This window comes from Cydia amplana, chromosome 26 (assembly GCF_948474715.1).
Source record: "Cydia amplana chromosome 26, ilCydAmpl1.1, whole genome shotgun sequence".
Classification (NCBI taxonomy): domain Eukaryota; kingdom Metazoa; phylum Arthropoda; class Insecta; order Lepidoptera; family Tortricidae; genus Cydia; species Cydia amplana.
The window spans coordinates 3,381,584-3,405,429 of NC_086094.1; the positions used below are offsets into that span (position 1 = coordinate 3,381,584).

At 37.1% G+C, this 23,846-nt stretch overlaps 2 protein-coding genes across 7 annotated transcripts; one reads left to right on the forward strand and one right to left on the reverse strand.

Annotated features, from left to right (window-relative positions):
* Window positions 1-1,391: 1,391 nt before the first annotated feature.
* Window positions 1,392-4,909, reverse strand: LOC134660114 (zinc finger protein OZF-like). The gene is made up of 3 exons (XM_063515818.1): window positions 4,777-4,909; window positions 3,555-3,733; window positions 1,392-2,732 (listed from the first exon to the last, which is right to left on the reverse strand). The coding sequence occupies exons 2-3, from the start codon at window positions 3,712-3,714 to the stop codon at window positions 1,414-1,416; spliced, it is 1,479 nt and encodes a 492-aa protein (XP_063371888.1). The 5' UTR covers window positions 3,715-3,733; window positions 4,777-4,909; the 3' UTR covers window positions 1,392-1,413.
* A 1,910-nt stretch (window positions 4,910-6,819) lies between these two features.
* On the forward strand, window positions 6,820-22,437 carry LOC134660151 (putative cyclin-dependent serine/threonine-protein kinase DDB_G0272797/DDB_G0274007). 6 transcript variants are annotated; one of them, XM_063515872.1, is made up of 7 exons: window positions 6,820-6,970; window positions 7,127-7,234; window positions 7,601-7,648; window positions 8,259-8,415; window positions 10,458-10,500; window positions 11,163-11,311; window positions 20,954-21,151. In XM_063515872.1, the coding sequence occupies exons 2-7, from the start codon at window positions 7,136-7,138 to the stop codon at window positions 21,139-21,141; spliced, it is 684 nt and encodes a 227-aa protein (XP_063371942.1). In that variant the 5' UTR covers window positions 6,820-6,970; window positions 7,127-7,135; the 3' UTR covers window positions 21,142-21,151. The 6 variants fall into 6 exon arrangements, with proteins under 6 accessions (XP_063371942.1, XP_063371941.1, XP_063371943.1 ...); XM_063515871.1 differs by lacking the exon at window positions 20,954-21,151 and adding an exon at window positions 22,223-22,437 and having other exon boundaries at window positions 6,821-6,970; XM_063515873.1 differs by lacking the exon at window positions 20,954-21,151 and adding an exon at window positions 13,372-13,592 and having other exon boundaries at window positions 6,824-7,012.
* The last annotated feature ends 1,409 nt before the right edge of the window (window positions 22,438-23,846 follow it).

Below are 23,846 nucleotides of genomic sequence, written 5' to 3' on the forward strand. Positions count from 1 at the left end.
TGTTACTCACACAATCAAAACTAGCTGTGTTTATTTAACCTTTTCGACGCCGTGTGAAACACAAAAGCTGTCACGCTGACGCCACGTCACCGAAGTGCCAAAACTGAAATTGAACTTTATGCATATGTAGGTAGGTCTATGTTGCTCTGCGGTCTGTGACCGATTAATTGGTCTTTGGCGTTGAACCTACGGTGCGGATATATCGGTCATTGGCGTCCAAAAGGTTAAATGCTTGCAGTGTAGACCTGTTTTCCATATTTGTATAGGTACATATATTTAAGACCTGGTTTACTTTAATTATAATATGATGAATGATGATTTTAAAACGAGTTCCTCTTATGAGGGTATTACGAGCTTGCAAAACTTGGATAGGTCCATAGAAGTCTTGGATAGAAGTATGTTATATACTTATGATTTATGATTAAATAAATATTTAATTTAAATTTTATGGTATTTTAATGATTGCGCCTTGTTTTCCTAAACTCTCCTTCTAATCTCTATTCGGTTCCACACGTCGGGCTTCTTTCACTAACCCGGGGTTAACTGGTTAAAGCTGGAGTTACCATGGTTACCAGTACAATTTGACACTAGGTTAACGGTTTAACCGCTTAGCCTCGGGTTAGTAGGATTGTGTAAGTGGGCCTAAGTGTGAAGGGTGCCACAGGCGCCCTTTATTGCGAAGCGCGGATGTAATCAGCGTAGAAAGGTGTGGTAAAAAATCGCGATTTCCTGTGGGCACCATGTATAAAGTGTATAAACCTTTATTCATTGCTAACAAAAAATGTCGAGTTCGTCATAACAAATCACCACATTCTCAGTATCACTGTACGTTTTCATAAATTCACAAATATTATTTACAAAGTTCAAGTATATAATTTGAAACAAGTCTACCTGTTTAAGCACCAAGCGTCAAAAGTATACGTTTCGGCCACTGGCCAATAATGGGGTTGGCCGGTCGAAGTATTTAGCAGATGGCGCCATCATAGCTTGCCCTGTCAATCCCTAGAGTTGTGTAAAAATTATGTTTTTTTAATGCCCTGGATGCTAGCCCATTAAGCCAAATCTCATAGAAAAAGGGGCAAGCTATGATGGCGCCATCTATGCAAACCTTTGACAGTTGTCAACCCCATTCGTGTACTATGGTGTACCCACAGACAAGACATCCTCCAGACTGAGCATAGTAGCGCTACCCCCTCTGCCACAAATATACGGTAGTATTACTCCATTTTCGAGTCAAAGTGTCTTTGTGTGACGTCCGTGTCTTTGAACGGACCAATCACGGCACGGGACTCGCTCACCTCGTCCCCCGCACCCCAGTATTTTTGGCAGCATCGGTTTCATGAAATAATTGCTCTAAACTCCGTCTAGAGGATTCCTAGTCTATGGGTGTACCTTATACCATAGTAGTGGCTTCTAGTGCCAAGTCTTCACATGTTTAGTCAAATTACTTTTACAACGACACGAATACTCGCATATATCGCACTTGTATGGTTTCTCATTGCTGTGTATTCTCTCGTGTATCCGTAAAGATTGGATATCCCTACTCCTGTAATCACAGGACTTACACTTAAACGGCCTTTCGCCCGTATGAATCATTAGGTGTCGTATTATACCACCCCGTAAGCGGCATTTGAAACCGCATTCATCGCAAGTGTATGGTTTTGGGCCATTGTGTCTCATTTTGTGTTTCACTAAATTGTAACGGAGGCTGCACCTGTAGCTACACTGGTTACATTTGAAAGGCTTTTCACCTGTGTGCGTCATTTTATGTGTTCTTAAGCTGCTCCTATATTTAAATTCATTTTGACACTGATTGCATTTATATGGTTTCTCACTACGGTGTTCTATTAGATGCAAGAGAAATCGTCTTCTCATTCTGCATATAAAGTTGCAGTCGTTGCATTGAAAAGTATTTTCGATATGCATTTGTTGATGGCGCAACCACACCCTTTTTCGACTACACTTAAAAGTGCATTCTGTACAATTGAATGGTCTTGGTGCATGTGATCTTTTGTGTCGACCTAAATCACTTTTCCGCGTACATGAATAATCACACATTCCGCATTTGAATGAATTCTCAGGTCTATGTGTTCCCTCATGTCTTTGCAAGTCAACCTTGCTTCTACAGGCGTATGAACAGTGGCGACACTTGTATGGTTTTTCCCCAGTGTGTACCATTTCGTGGCGAACTATGTATGATTTACTGTCAGTTTGGAAAGTGCATTGTTTGCATTGATAACGTTTCTCTCTGTTTTCACTGTGTATCTTTTCATGTACCATCAAAGCATCTTTCCGGCTACACTTATATTCACACCAGTGACATTTAAATGGTTTTTCTCTAGTGTGTGTACGCAAATGATTTTCAAAATGTGCTTTGCGACCAGCGGCGTATTTACACTTCTTACATTTGAAATATGCATAGCCGTGTTTGGACTTTCTATGCTTCAAAAGAAGTAATTTGCTAGAAAACAAAGATTTACACTTTTTGCATGTAAAATGTTTTTCTTCTTCTGACAAGGTTATACTTTTAGGTTTAACTACATTCGTTTTAATGGGACTTTTATCATTAATCTGAGATTCTTTTAACTCAGATTTTAAATCATGTTGAACGTTAATTGAATTATCTTGACTGTCGTTCTCTGTAATTTCTTCCTTTTTTTCCACCTTGATTTTGGTGTGCATGTGCCATTCCTTTTTAATATTTTCTTCATCGTTTTTGTCATTTACTTTAACTGCAAAATAAATTAATTGTTAGGAAACTTATATGTGTAGTTTTCAAGCCTAATGGAATATGGTCCACATGTTAGTAGTCTATAAAAAAACACTACAACCATAAATATTTAATTAGAAATCATTGAACCTTAAAACATTACATAATACCAAAAAAAATCCCTACTCAGATTACTGTTTCTACACATTCAGTGCCAGCGCGTGCCACTTGCTCTCACTACGAGCTTAACTGATAACATGTGAAAAAGCGACTACTGAGCACCCGCCTTGCGGTTTGCTGGCAGTGAATGCATTAAACTAGGGATGTAACGATACATGATTTTGCCGATACGATACTGATACCGATATTTAAAGTAAATAATCGGCGATACCGATATCGATAGCCTGGTAGTTAGTTAATAAATCAAATAAATAAAGAATTATATCCTTTATATGCATAAAACATACTTATGTTTAATAGACACTCGATTTTAAGAAGTGTGATAAACTGAAAAATATATTCCTATTAGCAAAATAGCACGATTATAGCAGTTTCACTGTTACGTTGAGTAAGTAATATATCGTAGTAAAACTTACGTAAATTTTGACACATCAAGTTAAAATTGAGGTGAAGAATATTCTTGCCCAATAAAATACCTTACTGTGGGTTGTTTACATTTTGTTATTATGATATCGGGTGTATTTAAATCGGCGATGCCGATATATCGTATCGGTATCCGTATCATTACATCCCTACATTAAGCTAACACCAAAACCTTAGAAAATGGAATGGAATAGAAATAATTTATTCATAAGCACAAACTCAAAATAGAAAATGTTAGTACCTTTCTGTCCCAATGCCGCGCCAGGCCTCCGAAAAACCTCCGGGCCCACAACAACCTCCCTCTTGATAACATGGCCCTCATACAAATCCGCCTGTATAGCTTCCTTGCTTTCACTATCTTCCCCAGGCTCCTCTTTTACTAGTGTTATATCCATTGACATAGTTTTGTTTCTGTGTAACCTGCAAAAGCAATATAATATTAAAGTGTCATTCTATGGAACTTGCTAACTATAAAACTTATCGAAATTGTCTCTGAATGATGAATTTACTAGTGACTTTTGTTTACATAGTCACAGAATAAATAATAGTACTAAGTACAAAAGACTCACTCTCTAACAAAACGCGTCTGTTACGATCAGCACAGATATGGCTGCTAGGTGACAACAACGTAACGCGCGGCTTATGGCTTTCCCCAAAATTGGGGCGGAACGGATGTACTTTTAGCTACCTGTAGCAAAGCGACGAAATCGCGGAGTGAGACATGCCTGACATAGTTAACAAGTTCCATAGAATGACACAATGTAATGTAGCGGGAAGTTCCCAAAAAGTTGGAAATGTTCTAAGAACCAATTACGGGAAGATTTCACAGAATACAAAGTTTCCGAAATGATACCATGTTGAAATATTGCATTATGAAAAACTTTCTGATATCGCAACAGTGCATTAAAGTAAAATCAATTTATTTTGATATAACGCGTACATTTAACAAATGTATAAAAAATTATATACATTTGAGACTTCTATCTATCTAGTCGCATTTATTATCATGATGAAACCTGCATACATCTGCGAAGAAATATGAAGGTATATACACATTCCCCACTTTCCCCAGCCCACGGGTTCAAGCTCTATCGCATATGAGAGAAGGATTATTATATTCTGACATTCATAACATCCATTATATAACTGGATGAACTTGGCTCAATAGAAACTAAACGTAAACATACCTTTTTTTTGTTAAAATTCAATTTTCAAACTAATTTGTTTTTGAGATACCTATATTGGGCTTATGACTTATGAGAGCACAAATTGCATCAAGTACCGAAACCGACAAAGTAAGTTGAATTTACTATTTAAAAACATACGATCAGCTTTGGTTTTACTGTGGTTTTATGAAGGAATGAGTATTCTATGATTTGTCTAAAAATAGTTGTATGAGTTGGGGTTGGGGTTGGATGTGCGTGGCTAAAAATAAATGATACCTAACTGTTAAATTTAGATACCTTGACACAAGTTGTAAATATTTTAATGGATGCTCTTCCTGAACTTTCAAGTAGTGATATGTTCCGATTTGTAAATACCTATGCGTATTAGAAAGATGGTATTGAATAGTAATAAAAAGAAAATAACCACCCAAACGAGTCACAGGATAACATCAGGATGAGAATACGAATACAGAAATAGAAATAGAAAAAAAGTAAGATATTCAAGTGACAGACTGACATTTAGTGACACTTTGTGACAGCTGGCAGAAAGCAGAATGATGTGTGTTCGGTTCGGAAATTAGTTTAGGGCTCTACAGATGTCACAATTTGTTTTCGATATGATCGCTCATGCTCACTCTCATGCTTCGCTCAGCTCATAATTTCATAAAGTAAGTATAGTATATGTTGTCTGTGCTCAGCTTCAGTGATTTTTCATGAAGTTATATTTTTTAAACTGGAGCGAGTTGTCACTTTTTTTGCCATACTAATTTGAACCTTATCACCGAGACAGAAAGTTGTTCGTACCAGACTAGAGAAAACGGTCCACTTGAGATAGAAAAACCCGAGCCCTGTGTCTCACTCGCACATGTTGCCAATGTTAAAAAGATACCATTGTGGTAGAGATTATATCATTAAACTACTGAATTGAATTACCTTCTTATACAATTTTAGTGCTATATTCAGATTACAGTTCTGATATATTTTAAGTAATTTGTAAATAATTATGATGCCAATATTATTAACTGATTAAACCAAGCGCATACACAGCAAAAAAAAACCTAAATTTTAGTAAGGTAGGATTTGTAGTAACTTTAAATATTAATTGGTATCCCCAACTTGATGACATTTCTTCAAAACACGTGAATGCGAAATTTCTTAAAAATTGTGAGGAAATGTTATGTTAAAGGTTGTTGGAGTGAAATAATTGCTAATTGTGGAATATTGTTTCACAAGAAAGCCACAATTATTACATTTTACTATAAAAATACAAGACAACATTGTCAAACTCATTAGGGTGACTATGATGTCGGCACGTTGTGAATCGGTCTCACAGAATACTTATTATTAACGTAGGCAATGTAAAAGTAAGTTTAACTTAATAGGTATGTCTTTATTTCGGCATGTTTAATTTAAGATTTGTTATAGAATACCTAATTGAAGGGATGTTTACAAAAACAACATAACTGATTAGAGCGGTTGTCATTTTTTTTTAAGAACATGTTAATCGTTTCAGGTGTCAACCAGTGTAGTCAGTTATGTTGTTTTTGTAAACATCCCTTAAATTGCCAAAATTAAAAACCAAAGTGCTTAACTCCTTAAACATTACAGACTCTCATTTATACATAATATTTTGTTACGGAAAAGGTGTGTCAAACTGTTTATATATATACAATCGATTCTTTATAGGTAGAGTCAGACCAAGAAAAGTCTGCAGGGGATTTGATAGCTCACGCAGTGCAAGTGTTATTTTAAACGTCAAACTTCTATGAAATTATGACGTATAAACAACACTTGCACTGCGTGGCTATCAAATCCGCTGCAGACTTTTTTTGGTCCGACTCTAGGACACATTTCCGTCAATAGAAAAAAGGCACCAACTTTAAAAAAAACGTCATATTTGCTAAACAGATCTTCAATGACGCTTACACTTAAAAAAAGCTGAAGTGGACAAAAGGGAAGCCTACCTTTATGAACATACCATGAGTGAGTGCTAAAGAGGCCGACTACAAATGAAAGTAAAAACCCGACTACTTAAAATTTCACTTTATTTAGAAAATGTCACACCCTACTGATATATTTCATGTTATCCTAATATCCCACATACAGATGTCTTATGGTCACCCTAATTAGAACGAGATGCAGGGCTCTAGTTTGACTTCTCATGTGGACACACTTTTTGGTCAATGTACTCGATCCAGTTTATTAACTCTAAATCCGTGTGATTTTTTCTTTACTATAAAGCTCCCTCCGCACTCGTGCACGAATCGCAGCGCAAAACCGCGATTCATGCGCGAGTGTGGAGGGAGCTTAAAAAAACATTGCGATCACAAAACGCACTAAATGTCAAATGACGTTAACGTTTGACGTGACGTGTCGATTTGTTTGAAGTTACACTTTTTCGAAACGCTTGCGATTTCTAAATCGGCTTACATTATCAGAATACTCGATAAGCATTTTATCGCCATAATATCCACGTAGCTTACATTTATACGTAAATCAATTAACCTCGCTTTAAACACGGTTTAACACGGAGGTTAGATCATAGGTTTTATTTCAAAGTTTTCACTTATAATTTCGCTTTTTATGGTTAAACTAGTGAATTAAGGTGTGCGACAGTTTGTAGTAATTGTTATTGTATACGTTTCAGGTGTGAAACATGTTGCGTTTCCTAGTTTTTGCTGCTTTCCTGCAGTGTTGCATTTCCCAACAATATCAGCAAAAGGTGGCTCCTGGGGTACCCCCACAGAACTATCAGGTAACTATTAGTTATTTTTCTTCCTCTGTACGTCTCCCTGCGTTTTAACTAATCTTTCTTCATTAGTTGTTATGTCAAGTTGGCATAGTTTGGGGTTTCCCCATATGTTTCACTGAATTCTAAAAGCAATAGAATACAAATCTATTAGTGAGAGTCTTGTCTTCTTGCTTTATAATTAGAAATTTAGAAAAAATGCATTAAAATGGTAATCCATTACAAACACTCATTTTTGTAATGGAATTATAGTCTAATTAACATTAGGTGAACTTTTTCAGTTTACTAGAGCCAAGACATCAGCTCTATTATATCCTCTCATTCTGCATAAAAAAATTACTGCAATTTCTTGATTCATGTTTTTTTTTTCAGAATTATCAACAACCACCACCCCCGCCTCCACCGCAAGGCCATCAGCAGGTAACATCTTGCTAATAATCTTTATTGGATGGAAAGATAAGATCTACCAATACTTAGGTAACCCTTAACCTGACTAGGTACATTAAAATACTGGATATAAAACTTTGATACTCTTTTCGCCCGCAAACATCCTGTACACACCTGGAGGCACAGCATAGAGAATGAGCTGACAGCCGAATGAGGCCAAAATGGTTGCTCAAGACAGGAAGGCGTGGAAGGATCTTGTGGAGGACCTATGCACCTCCGGGGTGCCCTAGGGCAGACAACAACAACAACATCATTAAGTGCCAAGCACTATTCCATGATTTTTATGTCAATTTAAGGGTTAAGATCCACCAGGGAGTCATCTTCTTCAAAGTTGAATTGTTTATTGGCTCTGATAATTTCAGATCTGGTGACTTTGGCCACCAATAAAATTATATTTTATTAAACTACTTATAATCATTGTAATTTGTCATACCATATGATATTTGAAAAAAAATAATTATATAAAAATGCATGACAATCTGTTGAGAAATGCGATATACAAAAGCATTTTTGCCCAAGCTTAAAAGCTTCGCTTCACGCTCGCTCATTCATTTTTTAAAACTATTTTTATATTTATTTTTAGCAGGTTCCTCAGCAGCAATTCCAGCAGCAGCAGCAGCAGCAGTACCAGCCCCCACCACCGCAGCAGCAACAATTCCAACAACCACCACCTCAGCAGCAACAATACCAGCAGCAGCCGCAGCAGGGGCAGATCAAAGTGCAGCATGACCACCATGGTGGTAAGTTCTGTTACTTCTGTTGATACCAGCCCCCACCACCGCACCAGCAACAATTTCAACAACTGCCACCGCAGTAGCAACAATATCAGCAACAGCAGCAACCGCAGCAGGGGAAGATTAACGTGCAGCACGACCACCACGGTGGTAAGTTCTGTTACTTCTGTTGATACCAGCCCCCACCACCGCAGCAGCAACAATACCAGCAGCAGCAGCAACCGCAGCAGGGGCAGATCAATGTGCAGCACGACCACCACGGTGGTGAGTTCTGTTACTTCTGTTGATACCAGCCCCCACCACCGCAGCAGCAACAATTCCAACAACTGCCACCGCAGCAGCAACAATACCAGCAGCAGCCGCAGCAGGGGCAGATCAACGTGCAGCACGACCACCACGGTGGTAAGTTCTGTTACTTCTGTTGATACCAGCCCCCACCACCGCAGCAGCAACAATACCAGCAGCAGCAGCAACCGCAGCAGGGGCAAATCAATGTGCAGCACGACCACCACGGTGGTGAGTTCTGTTACTTCTGTTGATACCAGCCCCCACCACCGCAGCAGCAACAATTCCAACAACTGCCACCGCAGCAGCAACAATACCAGCAGCAGCCGCAGCAGGGGCAGATCAAAGTGCAGCACGACCACCACGGTGGTAAGTTCTGTTACTTCTGTTGATACCAGCCCCCACCACCGCAGCAGCAAGAATACCAGCAGCAGCCGCAGCAGGGGCAGATCAACGTGCAGCACGACCACCACGGTGGTAAGTTCTGTTACTTCTGTTGATTGACCAGCCCCCACCACCTCAGCAGCAACAATTCCAACAACCGCCACCTCAGCAGCAACAATACCAGCAATAGCAGCAACCGCAGCAGGGGCAGATCAACGTGCAGCACGACCACCATGGTGGTAAGTTCTGTCACTTACGTCGATACCAGATGTAGCTACCGATGAAGAATATACTGCTAAAACAATTATAGCTGGGCAGAAGTCCGTTAATCCGTTAATTAACGAAGTTAAGTTTTAGAGTAACGGATTAACTTTTAAGTTAACTTTAAAAACCTGTAACGGACTTGTTAACTTCCGTTAACTTTCCTTAAGTCTAATACCTAAGTACTTACTCACACCAAGGCCGCGCTGCCGCGCCGCGCCGATCACGTTCCGACTACTTTGCGTTAGGTTTGTATGCAGTGCAACTTTACATAGCGCGAATTGTACTACTGACTAAGAGTCTGATATTGATTACCCCGTGCGCCGTATTAATTTTGTTATTACGAGAGTATGACAGAGTCGATCGCGGCAACCTGAGCAGTTGTCATATAAGATACACGGGTGCGAGCGAGACGAATATAACAACTTACTTACTATTCGAGACCGAGCGGTCACACGACACGATGATATGATTATTTCTACTAGTTTTATTTCCTATTGCATATATTTACGATTTCGAGTTAACGATTAACTTTAACTTCCGTTAAAACTTTTGAAAAGTAACGTTTTAACGTTTAACGAAGTTAACTTTTTATTTAACGGATTAACGATTAACGAAGTTAACTTTTTGATTAACGGTGCCCAGCTCTGTTTACAACTAATATTACAAGCAGGAGTTGAAAATTGAGTTCCGGTTAATCCGGTTATAATAAAAGCTGAAAATTGTTGAGCATTAGACATTTCGTTCGTCGCAACATCTATTGTCAACTAGCAGTACTGATAATGTCCGCTACTTGACGCTAGATGTCGACTACGAAATAACTCGCGTTTTTGTAAGAAAACTGATGTATGGAGTTAAAACTCTGTCTTTACTTATATTTCTCTATGGTTATACCTAAGTGTAAGGCCTGAGTGGACGCTCGCTCGGCGCGGCGTGCAGCGTGGCTGCGGGCTCACGCGTGATGTGAGCAGCGTGCACTAAGGCCGCTCCTATACGTGCGCATTTGTTTAACATGCACGCCGCACGCCCCGCCCCGCTGCACGCACAACAAGAGCGTCCACTCAGGCCTTACACTAAGCATTAGTAGCTCAAATGCAGTAACTAGCTTTTGTTTTCAGAGCCACAGCTGCTGAACGCTGCCAACATACAGCATGAAAGAGAGTGAGTATACTGAATAAGATAAGATAAAGATAAAGATAGTTCCGGTAGGCATATTACAATGCGCTTATGATCGTCAAATAAAGCTACACCGGCTCATATTATATGTCGGATTAAGTAATATTCCCTCCCTTTAATAATCCTTAATAGTCCCTTTGTTTCCCATAAAGTTTCAAGTCATAATGTATTGTTTGTCCGCATTTTCGTTAGTCATAATTTATTTGTTTCACAAACGCGTCACTTTTGAGGATTGACATAAAGCTAACCTAACCTAGCATATCTATATAACCTAGCATATATATATACGAAAACTGAAACCGTTAACTTTTCAGAATTTTCAAAACTGTACACGTGTACACTGTAGTTCACGTGTATTTTTTTTCTACAGTGAACGAAACTAAAAAAAAATACCTACCACATGAATAGATACTTTTTCTCGGTTTCGATGTGGGGGTAGCCAAAAACCTTACCATATATCACCAAGGGGGAGGGGAGGGTCAAAAAGTCGAAAATACCTCGCGTGATTTGTGCTCAACCCCTACTGCCCTCCCTAAGGTAAAAGGCCTTATTTTCATATAGTGTTCTTTGAAAATACGGCCTTTTACCTTAGGAGGGCAGCCTAGGCAACCAACGCTCGTGTCTAATCTGTTTCCGAAACATCCCAGACACATCCAGGAGCACATGGACGTGCCCATAGACACCTCCAAGATGTCCGAACAGGAGTTGCAGTTCCACTACTTCAAGATGCACGACGCAGACAACAATAATAAATTGGATGGCTGCGAGTTGATCAAGAGCCTTATACACTGGCATGGTGAGTGCACTTCACTTTTATAATATGACAACGGGACAAATTTGATATGTAAAACTTTCGCGTTTTGAACACATATTAACTCACATTTATAGACGGGTCTATCGCGAAAATTTTATCTATCTAATACCTTTAAACGAGCAATTCTTGTATATGTATTTATTTATTTATATATGTATATACATTTCGGGGATCTCGGAAACGGCTCTAACGATTTCGATGAAATTTGCTATATGGGAGTTTTCGGGGGCGAAAAATCGATCTAGCTAGGTTTTATCTCTGGGAAAACGCGCATTTTCGAGTTTTTATATGTTTTCCGAGCAAAGCTCGGTCACCCAGATATTTACCTTTATTTACTGACGTTTCGACTCAGGTTTCACTGGTCGTGGTCGCGACCCGTCTATAAATGTAAATAAATGTGGTTAATTTGGCGATAGACCCGTCTATAAATGTGAGTTAATATGGGGACAAATTTGATTGGATTTAGAATGAAAAACCGTTATTAAGAAGTTTTTTTGTACAAAATTCTTAAGCGATAATTATTATGCTATTACACTTTTTTAGCTTAAATTTATTCTAATTAGTTTTTACTTGAGATATCAAAAGTTGAATAAAATATGGTTGTCTGTAAACTCGGTTTACGGACGATAATTTTGCGTGATAACGTCATAAGGAAACATTGATGAAAAATTGTATACTTTTATACGTTACCATGGAGATCTGTCCACAACGTTACCATGGAGATCTGTCCACAACGTTACCATGGAGATCTGTCCACAACGAGACACTTTCGTGCATGCTACCGGTGTTCATCGATTTATAAGACGTTATCACGTCAAAAAACCGTTATTAACAAGTTTTTCGTACGAAATTCTAAGCCTTCTAAGGCGATAATTAGAATGCCATACTTTTTTTAGCTTAAATATTATTCTAATTAGTTTTTACGCGAGATATCAAAAGTTGAATAAAAAAAGAATAAAGTAGGTACAGCTTTGTCCAGTCATCACATTTCCTAATTTATTTATTGGGAAAATGGATAATTAAATACTAATAGAAGTACAATTTTTCTCAATTTAATTGCTAAAAATGCAATTTAATTGCTATTACTTTTGTGTTAACTTTTACTATTGTAAAGGCGAAAGAACGTATGAATTTGTTTAGGAATCTTACACTATTACTATAATAACAATAACATAATATATGTATACCTATTATACACAGTACCATTCTCTATGACAGTACGGTGTTTTATGACGTCTACAATTATAAAACAGGGGTATTCCACACTGTACTTTTGCCTCCAACTTTAAAACACAACCATTTTTATTTATGTTTATTTTTGAGGTTAACTGTTAATACTTTATGTCAGCTATTTTGGGATTAAGTGTTGCTATATTGTTTAAATGTTAAATTTTGCCAATGGTGGGTTTTTTTCATGGCTACGGCAATATGTGTTCATGGTATGTTATTAAGAAAAATATTTCGATATTGGCAAAGTTGTCAATGAATGATGGGCGAAGTCGAAATATTTTTCCTTCATTCATTTGCATTGTATAAAAAGTCTCAAGCTTCCTATTGAAAATAGTTTTTTCTTTATTTTGAGACTTTTTATTCGCTAATAAATAGTAACAACTAATCAGTCGATATTCGTGCCGAGTGACTTTTTTTAGATGGCGACTTGTAGGTATAAATTTATATAAAGTGTATTCGAGTAATTATTTTATATCGCAACGAAATTTCGAAAATGGACTCAAACATGATGAAATTATGAGCGATTTTTGAAATAATCCGACATTATGCAGTACTGCAATGTAATGTCAATTATTTCATACATAAATTACATACGTATGTATGAAATAATTCGACATTTTGGACTTTAAAAAAAAAGTTAATAACGCAAGTGATTTTGAACTGTGATAATATCTCACCTTGTATAAATACAGAGTGATATTTTCACCATAACAAAAAAAAGTCACCCAACTTAAAGTCGCACGACATCGCCAGTTGTTTCTACTCACCCTACGCTCACATCTGTGTCTGTCTCTTTTCTATGTACGCCACAGAACAGGGACACAAGCAACAACCACAGCCAGGGTCACCACCGGCCGGCGAAAAGATCTTCGGAGACGATGAACTAGTAAATTTAATAGACCCTATACTTAACATGGATGACCATAATAGGGATGGATATATAGATTACCCTGAGTTCATTAGGGCACAGCAGAAGAGTCAGAATAAGGAGGGGCAGTAGTATTAGACATTGCTCTTGACGATTTTAGGGTGCTTTTCCATTTGAGCAGACATTTAAATAAATTGACAAAGTTCTGCGGTGCTAGCACGGTCGCATTTTTATCGCTTGTCACCTTTGTTACGTTCTAACAAGCAAGTGCGGACATAGTGACATGAGATAAAAATGGAACTATGCTGCGTCCGTTAGCGAGGTTTTAGACTCGTAGAGTCGGTCTAAGCTTAGTCTAAGAGACCGAGTGTGGATGCGCCACTATAAATGTGAAATTGATTGGAAAATACGAAGTTTATAATGGCCACTGCCAAGTCACTGCAGATATAGCTTAAACGAACTCTATTTTTATAGCTGTTTCATCGCCTAATATCGAAACTAGTAAGTTGTCTTGTATTAAAAATGGATATAAATATGTTAAATAAGTTGAAATTCGCTAATCAGAGGCCCGTTTCTCAAAAACTTGTAACTTGTAATACAAGTGGAAGTCCCTTACTGACAAAAGCTGTCAAAAAGTGATATCCGCTTGTATTACAAGTTACAAGCTTTTGATAAACAGGGCATTGATGTCCAGAAGAACGTGCTGCAATGTTGAGCTCAAATGGGGATATGACTTAAAGAACATGGTCAGTTATCGGTAGCTATCAGTATTGGATTAGAAGTCTCAAAACATGCATCATACAATTTACAAACCTACAAGTGTAGCTCACACACAATTACTGTATGTGGCGCTCGAAAAATTTCCATCCTTTACCGCATACTCAATTAATAAAATAAGAACATTTGTCTATTAAACATACGGTTTTGTGCATAGTTGGCAATTCCATATGACCATAGAGAAATATAGTAAGACAAGAGTGCTCACTCCATACATCAGCTATGTACTTGACAATAGATGTAGCAGTACTGATAGTTCCGCTACTCGATGCTAGATGTCGACACTGAAATAAATAGTATTTTTGGTACCAAAACTGATGTACGGAGTGAGCACTCTTGTCTTACTATGAGTGAGCAATCTATGTATTTTTTTCTCTATGATATGACTAATAAATATGGGGAAAATAGAGAAATATTAGAATCACCTAAAATTTATCCTGAAATGATATTCAGAGTAATTTCACAAACAAAACGCGATCTGACAATACGCTTACTTTCTGGGATTCAAGAATTATTAAGACAGCTAAAGTCAAAAATAATAAACATTTAATTTTAGGGTTAATATCAGGAGCGTTTGAACTGCCTGATTTATGTTTTCCATTTTAATTATATTTTTGGTTGTTGAATATGCCCAAATAAATTGGAATAAAAACACTGATATTGCCACCAGCGTATTACTACAAAATACTGAGTCGATACAGTACTGATTGGCACTGAGTAACAAAAGGTATCATAGAAAATTAGAATAAATTGGTAACCTTTTGAAAAACACTCACATTGGATGTGGAGGTGTTTGAAATATTTCCGTTACTGATGTACGAAAATTTTCCTATTTTATATGACTTACTTGGCACCGTTGTATAAGCTATTAGTTACAATTATTAGAAGTCTAAAACGGTCACTTGTAAACATTTTTCAGTTCAAAACTGTTAATTTGTAACTTGTAGCTTTATAAGTAAATATAACTGACACTGTTTTAGGATCCACATGTTTTATAAGAATCTAAAATACAGAAATATAAAAAGACTTTGTTTGTATATAATCTTGTAGATCTTATTATATTCTAAATCGTGCCAAAACTGAACAAACGAGACGTTATAAATAAATAAATACTTGTGGATCTTAACATATTAAAGAAAATCTAATTTTACATTTTGTCAATAATAGGATTCTTTTTAAAGTCGAAGTTCTTTTAAAAGCTCTAAATCAGGGATGTTGCGGATGCCGATTTTTTGACATCCGCGGATGCAGATTTTTTGACATCCGCGGATGCAGATTTTTAAAGGCTCACATCTGCGGATGCAGATGCGGATGTTAAGATAGGTACATAAAAAACGTCAAATATTACATTTTAGTAATTTTTATTTCAAAAAACCGGCCAAGTGCGAGTCGGACTCGCGTTCCAAGGGTTCCGTACATTAAATCCCACTCACGCTTGACTGCTAATTTCTAATAGGTTTTTTGGCTAATGACTACATTACCTAGCAGTAGCACTTACGCCGATGTTAAGACGTTCCTGTACCGACCTGTTCCGCATCCGCATCCGCATTAAACTCCGCATCGATTTTATGCGGATACAGATGCGGATGTTCCGCAGTTGCGGATGCGGATGCGGATATTCGCAACATCCCTGCTCTAAATACCAGCCAAGTAACGTGATTTTTAAAGTCCTCGGCCGGGACCGTAAGAATTACTTTACAAGCTATTATAAGTTTTATAATGTAATTGTATAGGGTCATCGCGCTAGTTTCCGTCCATGCTCTAGTTTTCGTCCATTTGACGGATTAGTTAATAATATATTTCATTTTTAATTTGCTACTTGCAAAATATCATTTTTATGTAGATATATATATTGTTTAGCCACTAAGGATTGCAATTAGTCCAAATTTGTGCAGCAATGTATAATATAATATTATATATTTATTTATATATGTATGTGTGCATGTTTGTATATATGTAAGTTTATATTGCTATTATTGTTATATGTGTAAGTGTATAATTAGAATATTGTTTAGAATACTTAACTTGATTTGTGTTTCATATTTCTTCTCTTTGTCTATAATCCTGCACTAAGTATAAGTTTTCTGTTTGACCCATTGGTTGACTGGTAGAGAATGCCTTAAGGCATTAAGTCCGCCATTTGTACAATTTTTATCGTGCAATAAAGTTTAAATAAAATAAATGTAGGTTTATATTCAAATTTCGTCAAGTGAACGGAAACTAGAGCTGGACGAAAACTAGAGCAATGACCCTATATTGATAGATGTGACTGTACACTCAAAGTGTCTAATCCGAATCCTTCCAATCGGTTGTTTTTGTATATTTTGTTATTTATGGCTGTTTTAGTTTTCTAACAGTCAGTTTTCTGGTTTTTAGTTAGGTATAAACAGCAATACTCTAACTGTACATTGGCGGACCTTATTACAAACTGCATAAGGTCCACCGATCTACAGTTAAACAGTGTGGGCAATGGTACGTACTTACATTAATCGGTTATATACTGGTCGATTTTTTAGCAAGTTAAGGTGGGATCAGGCGGTTCACTCGAATGAATGTTCACTTGAGTGAATGTTTCACTTTCGTTTCATTTCACGTTCACACGGCTGCTGGAAATATTATTCATTTTTTATTTTCTTTCACTATGGCGTCGAATGAAGTTGTGCGTCTTGGTTATAAGTTTAATTTGTGATCATTTAATAAAGATTTTAACAAGCAAGAAGCAAAGAAAGCGCCGACGGTGGTGGGTGCGACCATGGATCGCCCGAAGATATTATTGTAATAGTCGTATTTTGATAAATTCTGTAGTATATATCGGGTCCGTATCGTCTTTATTTTAAGTTTAACATCTTCTTCACTAATCTCTAAGTTTAAATCACTAATTAGAGATGTTATAGAATTTGTCCGGATTGATCTGTCTTTATACCTACTTAATCATCAATGTTGTGGTTCCAGAGGTATTGGTAATTTTTAAAATACTCCAAAAATAATAGAGTATTTCTTCGTTCCACTTGAACACCATTTTATTGCTTTTACGCTATCTTTGTGTAGGTAGTATACCCACAGGATTCGAGAAAAATATGCAAAATCCGAATAAACGTTCACTCTGTGTTCACACTGTTCATTTTTTGTTCATTCGGAGTGCGAGTGAAAGATGCCGAATGAAAATATCCAACACTGTTGGATTGTTTCACTAATGAATTCATTTTTCACTTTTGGTTCATTTTGTGTTCAGACGTGTCACTTTGAGTGAAAGATGAATAATGAAACTAGAAACACAACAAAAAATGAACCGTCTGATCCCACCTTTAAGTTACAAAATAATATTTTTATATTTATTTGTTTAGGAAACAGGTAATAGATTTGATCAGTCGAATCGACCTGTAGGTACTATTTCTTAATTTATTGGTCGATTAGCCGCTCGACGATTTTTGGTTCTAAACTACTCGATTATATATTTTTCCTATGTAATCAATCGATTAATCGAATCGATATCGATCAATTTCAATACAAACAATGACTGTTAGGAAACTGAAATAAGCTATAAGGGTGCTTTTTGATCTTCTGTGCGCTTAGTAAAACGAGACATTTAGAATTAGTATCAGTTTGTTTCTGAACTACCGCTTCTCACTATACCTATATGCCGTAAACTCGTTTACCGCCATTATCACTACATAAAACAAAGTCGCATCCCGCTGTCTGTCTGTCCCTATATGTATATATGCTTAGATCTTTAACCCTTCGTATGTACAAGCACTGATCAGTGCGAACGAATTTAAACCTATTGTATTCAACAATGGATTTAAATTCGTGCGCACTGATCAGTGCTTGTACATACGAAGGGTTAAAACTACGCAACGGATTTTGATGCGGTTTTTTTTAATAGACAGAGTGATTCAAGAGGAAGGTTTATGTATAATTTCTTAACCAGTGCGAAGCCGGGGCGGGTCGCTAGTGGTATATAAATACTTTTTTCAACAATTTCCTTCCACTTATTTTTCTGTTCATGTATTACTAAGCGTACATATTATCTGTATTCTTACTTCACTATTTCATTGCTAAACATAGTATAAGTTCTCAATACTACTCAAATATTAAATTAATTATCACTCCTAAAAATAATATTATTTAAATAATCATGCAATAATGCAGTACTGATTTTATATTTCTTATTTCATGTCTTGCAAATCACAATCAACGAAAGTCAAACTCTGATATTTCTATTTGTTTTTGATAATTTACAGTGTCAAAATATGTAATCCTGATTGATTGATTACTTATTTAGAACTTAAAATTAATTAATTGTACAAAAGTAAGGGATGAGAAATTGTCGAATTTGACTACCTAGTTGATTGGACTTCAGGGTACCTTTAATTATGTAAGTTCTACTCGAAATATTCCTAATGAAACTCAGCATTTCCTTGCTTTCTCAAATATACTATTTTTTATTACTTTTGCCGATTTTTGTCGTTATTTTATGTGATGGATTTTAAATATACAACTTTGAAATGTTATTCTATTTTTTATTCTCAGTCAAATTAGGATACTTATTATTTCCTTCTTATTAAGATTATCAGAATTCTTTACTTCTAATTCTTGTTTTTATATCAAAGATGCTAACCTTACGGCCACTCTTGAGATATACGTCAATGTACAGGCATTATCGGTGTGATACTCATATTAAATTATCTATAAGCACCACAGACAAGACATCCTCTAGAAGTCTAGACTGAGCATAGTAGCGCTACCCCCTCTGCCACAAATATACGGTAGTTTTACTCCATCTTCGAGTCAAAGTGTCTTTGTGTGACGTCCGTGTCTTTGAACGGACCAATCACGGCACGAGACTCGCTCACCTCGTCCCCCGCACCCCAGTATTTTTGGCAGCATCGGTTTCATGAAATAATTGCTCTAAACTCCGTCTAGAGGATTCCTAGTCTATGACATCTAGTATAAGTATCTACATATAGAAAACATCCAAGATAACTATAACTTTATCTAAACCTACATCCATCTTATACGCTAACCACGACGTGAAACACGCTTACAGACGGTCACGAAGAGAAGGTCACTCACATGGACGACAAGGAACTGTCTCTACTAATTGATATGATGATGATGAATATGGACAAGAATTCAGACGGTTACATTGACTACGCTGAATATAAAAAGGCTTTGACGGAAACTGAGGGTAGGAAGCAGGTGGAGCTGAAAGATGGCAGGACGATTTCTTTTTGAAAATTAAACTGAAATCATAACGTGATGCTTTTATTTTGAAATAAATTACGTGTTAAGCTAAAAATTCTAAGTATAAAAGTTATGAAATGAAAGGCACTACCTACCTTTTCTCGATGTAGGTTTTTTATTTTATGATATACTTAAGAGGCAAGAGATGAATCGCCTGGTGGTAAGCGATTACCGCCGCCCATGGACACCTGCAACACGCGAAGTACGACCAAAAAAATTATGTTGGTAGTATGTTTGATTTTAATTATATTTAAAATGAAATCAATAGTATATCAATACGGACATTAGATAAGCATAAAGGATGACTCACGCTAGACCGGGCCGGGACCGGGCCGGAGCTTCGTTTTCTATGGAAAGCACCCCACGAGATTACCGATCAGCCGTTATAGAAAATGACATGTCGGACGCCGTGGCCCGGGCACAGCTGGGTCTAGCGTCAGTCATCCTTAAAAGCATAAAACATACATACCTACACGAAACCACACGAAACCCATTTTAAACATACGTATGTACACCTCCAATCCAAACATATTTACTCCATTACTCCCTGATTATGGCGCTTACAAGTTACAACTATGGAAACCTATTAATACATTAAATTAACTTGGCATACAAAATCTCCAAAAAAACTCTTATAAAAGACCCGAGAAGCCTTATTTAAACGTGGCGTTAATACCATTCCCTATTAAACTTTATTTAATATAAAAACGTATGCACATATAACACAAAACAAAAGGTACAAACAAAGACACTAAAACTAACTAAAACTGGGTTCGCTGGGACTGTTGGTGCCTCGAGGGCCTCGACGGCGTGCGCCACGCCTGTTGGAGCGCCCGACTGCGCGCACTAATTTACTTGCCAAAGCGCCCATTGTCAGGGCAATAGTAATATTGAACGAAGTCTCCGCCAAAATAGATATATTTAACTGCACTCTGAGTGAATTCACAAAGATAACAAGCCGGCAATTATGTTATCTGCCAAATATTTAGTTATAGTCTGTTTTTCACTGTAATATTTTTAAGTGTGTTAATTTTTTGTCTTTATGTAATACATATCACGTATTGGATAACTCTGTAAAGTGGTATTGTATAGTTGATTATAAAAAAAATAATAATAAAATAAATAAAAAAGATAAGCACAATACTACCTAAAATACTACCCTACTTATACTATCACCTCCATCCGACTCCCACCCAGCCCAAAAGTGCCAAACCTTCCCTATTCTTCTTTATTCTTTAAATAAACACAAGTATAAGTTTACAGCTCTAGGTACTAATACCAAAACCACACCAAAACACTTATATACTGTTAATTTAATACATAGTCATATACCTACATAACTATCCCTAGGAACTTTAAATATATTTTTACATAAGTATAGATTTAAAAAAAATCCTGAAACTATACTAATGTACATAGGTAGAGTAAAAAAAAACCTATTATTGACTGGATATGACGTATTCGGGCTTTGGCGATCAAAAAGTAACCGCGTCAACCGCTTGCAGACGGCCACGAAAGGAAAGTGACCCACATGGATGACACCGAGCTGTCTCTGCTCACGGATATGGTGTTGTCCAAGAACGATTTTAACGGAGATGGATTCATAGACTACGCGGAGTATAAGGAGGGGATGTGGAAGCCGGCAATTAGAAAGGAATTGCAGTTGAAAGATGGGCGTACGCTGACGTTTTAAGGTTCAATAAACGTTTTGTTGAATGGTTTTTGTTTATTTTGGATTATATTTCTAGGAAAGGTAGTCGTTTACAATTTACGAAACTTGTATGGAAAACCGGTCACGTTGTCCCCTTACGTCATAATAAAAGAACATTGTTATCAGTATTGTTATATTCAAATACAAGTATTACAACTAAGGAAACCTATTATAACATTAAATTAACTAAATTAACTTGTCATACTTAAATCTCGTAATTAATTATAGTAAAAAAAACTCTTATAAAAGACCCGATAAGTCTTATCTAAACGTGGCGTTTGGACCATTCCCTATTGACTGCATATTATTATGACGTATTTGGACTTTGGCCATGAATCTACTATTTTAACTGGATCAGGCATGAGGGGTGGGGGGAAATGGGAAATGAACGAACGGGATAGTCTTATGTAGGAGTAGCAGCGAAAGCGCTATTATTGTTTGTCCTTGTCACAGTCTCACATTTTTCTTTATTCCCCACCGTTAATTAGTATGGATTATGAGAGGCAACAAATAAATTCGACCAAGTGATGTAACGGACGTGGTTTTAGTGGAACCAGATGTTTTAAATTTAGTTTATCGGAACCAGAAACGGAATCGGAACCGAAAACGGAACCGGAACCAGAACCGGAGCCTGACTAGCGTGAGTCAGTACCTACTGTCAGTAGGTACACATTACACAACACAACATACGAATAGGTACTTTAAATTCAACAACACGAATAAATCAAAACATCTAATTACTGCAGCACGTGGCAAGCGGGGCTATGAGTGGATGACTGGTATAAACCTGTTTGTTTTTGATGTACGCCGCTCATGTCCCGCTGCCGCGCCAAGCATTGACATCCGATGTAACATCCGTTTCAAAAGTAACGGAACCGGAACAGAAACGGATGTGTAATACCAAACGGAAGTTCCGACTTAACGGAAACGGAAACGGAGCTCCGTAACATCCCTGGTTTTGTCCCTCACGGACGCACGCGTATACCACATATATTAGGATCCTGCCATCTATGGCTTTGGCCATGTTTTGGCGATCAAAATGTAACCGCGTCAACGCTTGCAGACGGCCACGAAAGGAAAGTGACTCACATGGACGACACTGAGCTATCCCTGCTCACGGATATGGTGTTGTCTAACAACGATTTTAACGGAGATGGATTCATAGACTACGCGGAGTATAAGGAGGGGATGAAGAGGCCGGGAATTAGAAAGGAATTGCAGTTGAAAGATGGGCGTACGCTGACGTTTTAAGGTTTAATAAACGTTTGTTGCATGGTTTTTATTTATTTTTAACAGACTTCCAAATCTAAAAGGAGGAGGTTATCAATTCGGTTGTATGTTTTTATTTATTTATTTATTTTTATTTTTTATGTTTGTTACTCCATATCTCCGTCATTACAGGACCGATTTTGAAATTTTTTTTTGATTGTACGTATATGCATACAGATTGGTCCCATTTTTGTCAAAACCCAGTTCTGATGATAGGATCCATGAGGAATCGAGGGAACTCCTCAAATCTTAAAGGCATACATATAGTGATTTTTGTGTTTTTATCAACAAATCAAGCATATACATTCAAAAAAGTGACATTTGATGAAGTGGAACTGCTGATGATGATCAGAACGGAACTCTTCAACGACGCATAGTACACGTTTGACGATTTGTCCTCTTCGTTATGTTTGTTAAGCAAGTTAAGTTTTTAATCCACATTTTTGTCAAGCTCGAGTTCTGATGATGGGATCCATGAGGAATCGAGGGAACTCCTCAAATCTTAAAGGCATGCGTATAGAGATTTTTGTATTTTCATTAAAAAATTAAGCATTTTCATTAAAAACTGTCGCATTTGATGCAGTGGAACTGCTGATGATGATCAGAATAGAACTCTTCAACGACGCATAGTTCACGTTAGGCGACTTGTCCTCTTCGTTATGTTTGTTTAGCAAGTTAAGTTTTTAAGCCACATTTTTGTCAAGCTCGAGTTCTGATGATGGGATCCACGAGGAATCGAGGGAACTCCTCCAATCTTAAAGGCATGCGTATTGAGACTTTTGTATTTTCATCAGAAAATCGAGCATTTTCATTAAAGACTGTCGCATTTGATGGAGTGGAACTGCTGATGATGATCATAACGGAACTCTTCAACGACGCATAGTACACGTTTGACGATTTGTCCTTTTCGTTATGTTTGTTAAGCAAGTTAAGTTTTTAGGCACATTTATGTCAATCTCAAGTCCTGAACATGGGATCCATGAGGAATCGAGGGAACTCCTCAAATCTTAAAGGCATACGTATAGAATTTTATATATTTTGATCAGAAAATCAAGCATTTACATTAAAAACTGTGGCATTTGATGAAGTTGAACTGCTGATGATGATCAGAACAGAACTCTTCAACGACGCATAGTATCTACACGTTTTGTGATTTTGAATTTCGATTTTGACTTGGACTGGGCCCCGGACTCCGGACTCGGACCCGTACTCGGACTCGGACCCGGACTCGGATCCGGACCCGGACCTTGACCCGGAAAACCACTATGATACCTAAACTAAAGAAAACCACTATGATTACCATAAAATGTAGGATACATATTACCAAATAAAGTATAAGCGCCGTTAAGTCGGGTTAGGCTAGTAGTTAGAGAAGTCGGTTATTTTCTATTAAAGATTATGGATTATATTTCTAGGAA

Bases quoted from the DNA above. Each gene is read 5' to 3' on its own strand.
- LOC134660114 (XM_063515818.1), bottom strand. From the start codon at position 3,714: ATGTCAATGGATATAACACTAGTAAAAGAGGAGCCTGGGGAAGATAGT. The intron at 2,733-3,554 runs GTACTAACATTT...TTTATTTTGCAG, and splicing joins CGCGGCATTGGGACAGAAAG to TTAAAGTAAATGACAAAAAC.
- LOC134660151 (XM_063515872.1), top strand. From the start codon at position 7,136: ATGTTGCGTTTCCTAGTTTTTGCTGCTTTCCTGCAGTGTTGCATTTCC. The intron at 7,235-7,600 runs GTAACTATTAGT...TTTTTTTTTCAG, and splicing joins TACCCCCACAGAACTATCAG to AATTATCAACAACCACCACC. The intron at 10,501-11,162 runs GTGAGTATACTG...GAAACATCCCAG, and splicing joins AACATACAGCATGAAAGAGA to ACACATCCAGGAGCACATGG.